Source organism: Pteropus vampyrus, unplaced genomic scaffold (assembly GCF_000151845.1).
Source record: "Pteropus vampyrus isolate Shadow unplaced genomic scaffold, Pvam_2.0 Scaffold135, whole genome shotgun sequence".
NCBI classification, from domain to species: Eukaryota; Metazoa; Chordata; class Mammalia; order Chiroptera; family Pteropodidae; genus Pteropus; species Pteropus vampyrus.
This window is the reverse complement of record NW_011888916.1, coordinates 3,506,414-3,514,698: the sequence shown is the minus strand read 5'-3', so window position 1 is coordinate 3,514,698 and position 8,285 is coordinate 3,506,414. Positions and strand designations below refer to the sequence as shown.

Here is an 8,285-nt window from a genome sequence, read left to right as displayed (position 1 = left end):
AAGCTGAGAGAGGGAGGAAGCGGGTGACCTCAGGTGATGGCAAGCTCAGATTTTCTTTGAGCCTGTGTCCAGAACCACTGATTTGTCTCTGGCAGGTGAACTGCATCTGGGGTCTCCTGGCAGTGCCCGTACTTGATATTGGTTCACCCAGATTAGAGTGGCGACCCAGGCTGCACCCAGGCATGCACAGGCAGTCTATCCCTCAGGGCGTAGCCGCAGGGCAGCACGGCTAAATCCAGTGCCCATGCGCCAAGGGAGAAAGGGTCCAGGTGCAGTAGGGCTATGTCTGCAGCTGGAGGCCTCAAAGGCTGCAGGAGCTGAGGACACAGGGGCTGTGGGGGTATGATCACTGATTCAGGATGATGGTAGTATTGGAGCGAGGCTGGAGAGTAGAGTAGGGTGAGGATGAAGGAAGGGACCGGCAGGCAGAGTAATCTGCCTGGTGAGGGTGCAGGAAGGTGAGAGGTCCTGAGGAAAGATATGCAGAGCAGAGGGCAGATCACATGGGGGTGAGAATGTCCGCTGAGGGGAGGAAGCCCTGGAGTGTTCAAGCCTGAGATTAGTGTGGTCATAAATAGGCCTGTGGCTACAGTGCCAAGGATAATGAGGTGACCTCTGGAGGCCAGGAAGAGACAGGCGGAATGCCCAAGGTGATAACGTTGAGGAACAGGGGCTGAGAGCACATTCTTCCCGGTCTACCTTGCTTCCCCACCCACCTCACCTTCAGAAATGGCTGAGGCTGACCTCCCACAGCTCTAAGGTCACCTGCATTGTCAGTGCCCCCAAATCAGAATGATCCCTCCCCTGGGAAGTCTTTTCTGAGATCCCTAGACTGCATTAGGTATAGAGTGGCCATATATTTATCATCTAAACTCAGGCACTTCTGAGAGTGAAAGCTAATATATAATTAAAGGTCAGAATAATTAACAGAATAATTAACAATCTACCCTAGCCATGAACCTAGACTGTCATGGAGAAACCAAGACACATGGTCACCCTGTTAGGTGCCTCTTTCCTTCCTTAGTCCTTCAGCACCCTTTCAAAGCACGGATCCCACAGTATTCTCATGTGAAGTCTGACTCCCCACTGGGCTGCAAATTCTATCCAGGGCAGCAGACCCAGGCCGAGGGCTCTCTGTGGCCCTCTGGCCCAACACAGGCGAGACTGGTGAAAGTTCTCGGAAGTTGTCTGTTGGATGGGTGGGGTAAAGAGAAAGGATGAGGCCATTGAGGTCAGTGACACATGAAGACTGAGCACTTGACTGCCAGTCCTAGTCATGGGTCAGGGGAGCCTACACTGAGGTCATCCCCCATGGCCCCACCCCAGCTCTGTCCGGCCTATCTTCTCTTTACCCCATCTCAGACCCATCACCCTAGGGCCCTGGGGACCTGACGTGTCCTCTTTAAAATCTTATCGTGCATCCTGCACTTAAACTTTTCATAGGAGATTTAAGGCTGCCGACAAGTCTAATGACATCATTAATTTGCTCCCATCCCACCCACACCCAAACCCAGGCCCCATCCTTGGCATGGAGCCCATCATCATGAACCGGGCAAGAGAATGTCAGCCAGCTGCTGGGCAGCCCAGGGAACTGGAGTGTCTAGCCCAAATCCTCTGCAGCTTTGATGTTGAAATTTCTGGTTCTTGTTCTTGTTAAATTTTTTTTAGCTCCCTAAGGAATGGAGATTTATCTTCCCACAAATGCACACTCGTCAGGAAGCAAAGGAGGGAAGTCGTCTGCCTGCACCCTTGATAGAAGGGCAGGGGAACAGAATACCGCCATCATGGCTCTCTGAAGATTCTGAAGGAATGCTTTGTCATCTCTGTCTCTGCCCCCTGCCTAGGGCCACCCTTCACTGTAGCCTCTGCCATCATAAGGGAAAGGTGACAGAGCTAGCTTCATCCCCCAGGCTAGTTGTACAAAGCTGACATTCAGTCAGGATTTCTTTTGTGCCATGCACTGTGCTAAGTGCTTTCCAAAACTGATCTTACTTAATTCCAACAATGTATATTACCCCCATATTACCAGTTTGGAAACCGAGTCTCAGACAAGCCAAGTTACTTGCTAGTTATAGAGGCCACTCAACTGGTAAGTGGCAAAAGAGGGGTTCCAGCTCAAGTTATCCTGGCCATCAGACTTCAGGACCCACATTCCTACTACCATAACTCTACTGCCTCTCAGCTCATTCACTCATCCATTCATTCACTGATTGAACAGATATTTATTTGTTGGTACAACATCGTCTCACATTCTTTCCTATGTCCAAGGAATGAAGAGAAGGCTATGAGGGCTGTGTTTCCAGGAATAACCCTTCCGAGTCACAGCTCTCTGTTCCCCCTTTACTCAGAAGCCTGTGGTGTTGCCTTTCTCATAGCTAAGGTCTAACTGTGGTCTGTTTTGTCAGGGCTGCCAATCATCCCTTCCACAGTTGGAGGAGGGCATAAGGGCTCCATTTCCTCATTTATCCACTTGCCAAACAACCCCTGAACACCAACTCTGTGTTGGCCCTGTTGGGCACTGGCATGGCTGCTGCGTACAGCTATACGTGCTGTGCACTACACAAACTTAGGATACGCCAGTCACATCATTGTCTTGTCCAGCCGAGAACAGCAAATCAGGGCTTTCTGGCAGAGAAGCCCCACTCTCTCACTCTGGGGAATTCACTGATCCTTGGCCAGCAGATATCAGAGACAGACAGCTGTCTCAGCCTTCTCCAAGTCCCTTGGGGTTCACCCTCCATTGACGCCTCTATTTTCCTCAGAAAGAGAGTTGGCAACTCTTCAGGGGCTCTAGAAGCGATGCAACTGGGCCACACGACTCTTCTTGGGACTGAAACCTGCAGAAATTATTCTCCTTATGCCAGACTCTCTGTCTAGCTAATTCACCAGTCAGCTAGGCCTCATGTTCTGTGCTTTCTGCGTGGGGTGATGAGCACAGAGAAATGGAAGAAGGGACACCATGTGAAGGACAATCCTGTGAGCAAGAGCTTGGAGGTCGAAAAGACATGGGCAGGTCGTTGGGAAAGAGTGGGTATGTTCTGACTTACTGCCTCAGTTTTTTCAATGGCCCATGGCTTCCCCCGAGGCCACACCCACATGCTGGAATCCACAGTGCAGGAATACCTGGACCTGCCATCCAGGTGGGAAAGACAGCATACCTGGGAACGGAAGAACACAGGAGGAGGCAATATGGTGAGAAAGGACAGCACAACTTCGTGTTGAAGATTCCAGAAACCTTTATTGAACATCTGCTGTGTTCCAGGCATTGATAAAGGCTCTCTGTCCCTGAACTCGAGCTCTCTCTCTAGTTCAAGAACATGTCAGTGACGCTGGCCCCTAGGTCGTGTGGCTGGGGGTGGACACTGGGCCCAAAGCTGAGAAATCTGGATAGTTCTAAGCCAGGTTGCTGAACAAGCCATCATTATGTGAAGAAGCTGTGGTCCTAGGTTGAAGTTTTAAGAAGCATAGAGGGGTTTGGGTTATGTCCTCGGAAGTGGTGGAACTGGGGATGGGGAGGTAGTGGCAGCAACAGATGGTAACTAAAGAGGGCTCAGGCATTGGAAAAACCCAAGGTTAGGAACCCTCATCTCATCTCTGTAGGGCAAAGTGGGCTGAATACAGCTAATGACAGCACCCATCACTTCATGTAACTCCCCCCCCAAAAAAATATTGTCGGCCCCATCTTACAAATGACGAAATGGGCTCAGAAAAGTTAAATAACTTGGCCAAAGTCATGCAACGTCAGAAAAGGGCCTGAAGCCCAGGTCAGCCTGAGCCCGTACCCCACAGCCTTTCTGCCACATAAGGCAGCTCAGCTAACCTTCCATACCTGCTTGCTGAACCCAGTTCCTTGTATATGCCATGCCAGGCTGCTGAAGGGACAGTAGTGAAGTAGCTGAGCTCTGTTCCACCCCCTGGATCTTGACATCTAGAAGCTGAGGTTAAACAAGACAGACGCAGGAGTGGTACACATGGGAGTCCCCGCTTCTTATCCTGGCTCTGCCACTCTGCACATGTCTCTAGATCTTTTCACCCTTGCTTTCTTCATTTTTAAAACCGGAATAACAACACTCATCTCAAAGGGTTTTGGAATTGATGAAAAACATATACAAAATATATAGCCCACTGTAGGGACTTAATAAAGGTAAGTTGCCCTCCTGCCTGGGCTGCGTGTGTTTATTTGAAGCCGACCTTGCTCCAGAAAGAACTGAAGGCAGCCTCTGTCTTGCCTTTACAGCTGCCCAATTTTATCAACACCACCCTCCCGCCGCACGAGCAGGTGACAGCCCAGGAGATCGACAGCTACTTCCGCCAGGAGCTCATCTACAAGAGGAACGAGCGGATGGGGAAGAGGGTCATGGCACTTCTGCAGGAGAACGAAGACAAGATCTGCTTTTTTGCCTTCGGAGCAGGTTTGGGCCAGAGTGGGGAAGAGATTATTTACAAAATCCTTAAGGGCTGGGAGATTTGCTAAACCTTCTTCTGACCTCTACTTCATGAAGGGAAAAGTGGGACCCAAATGTGGCTGGAAAAGCCACACAGTGCTCAGCAGAGCTGGGACCCTAAATGGTTCTCCTGCTTCTAGTAAGAGTTCTTTCATAATAGTCCCCATAGGCAAGGGGGGTGATCCCTGCCAGGGCCAGAACAACCTCCGTGGCCCCTTCGTACCCAAGGAGGCCATGTTGAGAGCCCAAAACAGAATCAGCTCTCACTGCCCAGCCCAGCCTTGGGCCCCACTGCCCCAGCAGAGTCCAGGCCAAGACAATGAGGGCATCTGGTCAGGGCATCCTGCTCTGGAATGATGACCACAACAGGGTTGCTGCCCAGAGCTCAACCAGACCCCGGATCCTCCCTGGACCTAAGAGGAGCTGCTGGTGAATCCAGCCACTGAGGGAGGCCAGTAAAGATCCAACATTCCACATCCCCACTTGAGTGGCAGGACCTCCCCGTTCCACCTGTTCCAGGGCTCAGGACCAAAGCTACCCAGGATCTGGGGGTAGCTAGACCCTGATCTTTCCTGTGGGCAAAGAAACAGTAGGAGAGACTAAAAATGAAAATCACAGCAGTGTGGCCAGCCCTGGACACTGACCCCCTCTTCCTGAAACCCAAGTCCATGGGGATACAACTATTTACTCAGGCACCAGGCCGGCGTGCAAGCATCATGCCCAGCTCCAGTTCCTTCCCCATCTCTGAAATCCAGCTGGTCCCTAGTCGGTCCTATTGATGGACCAACAAGAATTCTCACACCCATCTACTCTGTTGATTTCCACTGCCACTGTCCCAGTCCAAGCCTTCATCAGCCTACTCATCCTCTCCCCCCTTCCGCACTGCTTCCCACAGTGTAGCCTGTGATGGGTGCCGAATCTGTCTCCCACTCTCGCCTTGAGCTCTGGGAGGGCACGTACTACTTAATTATCCCTGTGTTTTTAGCAGCACATAATAGGTTTTGAGCTTGATGAGTGCGTGAAAGAATGAATGACTGAAGAAATGGACAAATAGTGAATGTTGACCAGATTCTTCTATTCTGGTCTTCTCTGGGCCTGGTGAATTTAGGTCAGGTCAGCAGTAAAGGTCTCCCACTCTCCAATAACAGCAGGTCCGGAGCCATGTGCATATCTTGCTGGCAGCTGCCACTTCTGGCTCAGTCACACCTAGAACAAATGGCCCACTCTGCACTGTAAATCTACCCTCTACCCAAGAATTTCAAATCTGGACACAGCATCCAAGCTCGAGCCTGCCCACCTCTCATAGCCATGGCAGAAGGAGGTCCACAGAGGCCAGGACACAGGCAAAGCTCATGGCAAGTCAAGAATAAAGCCAAGACAAGACCCTGGCCTAAGAGGAATGATCCAGGTGCTTTGTTCTTATGCGCGGGCAGGGAGCCAGCTAAGCAGTCCTATGATAGTTGGCGTATTGGCAGGGAGCATGTCCACACACAGTCCATGGCAAGAGATGTCCACATCTGCCTCACTGCATTCTTGTGGCCATGTAACTCCCAGGTCCCACATCCTGTGGCAGGTTAAGGATTTATGTGCAGGTCCAGGCCAAACATTCTTCAGTGGGATGTGACCTTTTAGATACATGCTCTCCACTGCACACACTCCTGTCCTCTGCAGTTCCATCTCAGTCCTTCCCAGACCATTGGGCACTGGGGACATGAGTCAGTCTGTCTTTGGTTGCCCATCCTCTGTATCGTCCTCAAAGAAGGCACAAGGCCCCGAAAGCTGTGGGAGGGAGAGAGGGCCTGTGCCATCGAAAATATGCCCGGCCATCTCCCAGGCATGCATGTGCTCATGCAAAGGTCTCTCAGGTCCAGTTTCACTGGGTGTCTCCATGAAGCAGCTTAGGAAACAGAAACATAGTTATAAGACACCCCAGCCACCCCCAATCTGACCTTGCCAGGTGTCTGAGCCAGGCCCCTGCTGAGGTTCTGCCCATCTGTTGCGGGCCAGCCTGAGAGCTCATGAGTGCAGACTGGTCTCTCCTCTGTTCTGCTCTACAGGAGATTCGGGGCGAAGGGCCAGAGCTTTGGAGTCAGGATGCCTGGGTGTACAGCATGGCACTGCCACCACCAGCTAAGAGCCATCTCGCTCTCAAGGGCCTTGGCCTCCAGTCTGTAAAATGGGGATAATACACCACCTCATCAGATTGTGCTAGATCATAGGGTTAAAACTCCACCAGGGTAGAGAGGTCCTCATAATAAATAAAACACCTACTGTGTGCCAGGCGCCGTTCCAGCCTCTCAGATTATATTACCTTCGATCTTCATAGTAACACCACTAGATGGGTTATATTACGCACATTTTCCAGATGAAAACCAAGGCCCAGAGAGGGTGAATGGCTTTCACCAGCCATACGAGTAGACTTCTGACTTGAATCCTGGCCTCCTGGGTATAGGTCCTGACCCTTTCTCCTATACATGATGCCTCTGCTGTATAGAAATGTTGACGATTTTGTGAGAAGGTTGCCTTTTTAGCTGGTACAGCTCACAAAAGAATACTCTCCTAGCATCTGTGATGCTCCTGCAGCAAGGCACTACTTGGCCTCTTCTGGAGTTTATTCAACAGGTTAAGGGGCAGTTGGGGTACAGATATTCATGAAAACTCTAAGCAGGCCTGGGTGACACCTTGGGGCCTAGATGGAAGCCCTGCCTCTCTGTGACCAATGTGCAAACTGACGTTATGGAGCTAATCGACTGCCATGGAGGAGTGAGCAAGCCCAGGGGGAGGGGAGGCCTGGTTCTCGACTGCCAGGATCATGCAAATGGACAAGCCAACCCTGAAGGGCCCCCAAAGATCTTACGTGGGTTTTTATTTCCTTTGGTCTACAAACAACTGAGAAAAAGAAGTACAATTAAGGGAATTTTTATTAGCTAAATTTATGCAATTTGCTGGCTTATCTTTTAGTCTGAAATTATCTTCTTTCTACTGTGTTTGAAGTTAAACATCCTTTTTAAAAATAATGGTGATATAAGGCAACTGGAGCTTTCAGAGCCTTTACTTGGCAAGATTAAAAGTTAGTAACTGTATTATTTCCCTCACCCACTTACCTTTTCTAAATATAGAGAACTGAGCATGTTTAAAACATGATAGGAAGAATCCGATAGAAGGAGGATGTTACAGGAGAGCGAGTGGAAAAAGATTACTAGTCCAGGGTTCTGAAAAGGCAGGAAGTGGGTTGACCAGAGCAGAGAGAGAGGGTTTGGCCTGGGGTCGAAGGGGCACCTCCTCACATTTCTAATAAGAGCTCTACTCTATAAAGTAGAAGGTGACGGCATCTGCAGAGAAGAGGAGGAAGGTGGGAAGGTTCTTGTTTGAAGAGAAGAGAACATTTGATGTAAATGCAAGAGAGACTGGTCGCAAGAACTGACGTGGACAAGAAGTTAAATAGATTCCATTTCATGAGCCAACTGTGATTGAGTGGTCGTGGCTGCTCGGAGTGGGATGATGTGAAGGATGGTAAAACCACATCAGAGCTCAGCAGAAAGAAGTCCTGATTGATTAGCGATGCCTGCTGTGGACCAGGATTAGGGCGCATGCCTGCCTGGTATCTGCTAGGAACAGAGATAATGTTGACTGGCAATGAGGGCTCTTGAATTTGCATTGTTCCCCAAGACACAGGTTGTAAGATTTCTTACAGCAACACTGAACATCTAGGGTGTATATGTGGATGCTGCACCCCAGGCCTCCTGATTTTATCTCAGCACCCCCTGCTCAGTGAGCATCCCACTGTGTGTGAACTACTCCAGGGCAGGGCCCAGACCTCCTCAGAATTGCAACACCTGA

General features: G+C 50.3%; 1 protein-coding gene across 5 annotated transcripts in view; it reads left to right on the top strand.

Moving 5' to 3' along the window:
* Nucleotides 1-8,285, top strand: part of TRABD2B (TraB domain containing 2B) — a 204,055-nt gene that overhangs the window by 189,527 nt on the left and 6,243 nt on the right. For 3 of the 5 annotated variants that reach the window (XM_023535040.1, XM_023535033.1, XM_023535034.1), the window contains exon 4: nt 4,238-4,412. In XM_023535040.1, coding sequence (XP_023390808.1) covers nt 4,238-4,412 — 175 coding nt within the window. The other 2 variants (XM_023535037.1, XM_023535036.1) reach the window with 2 other exon arrangements.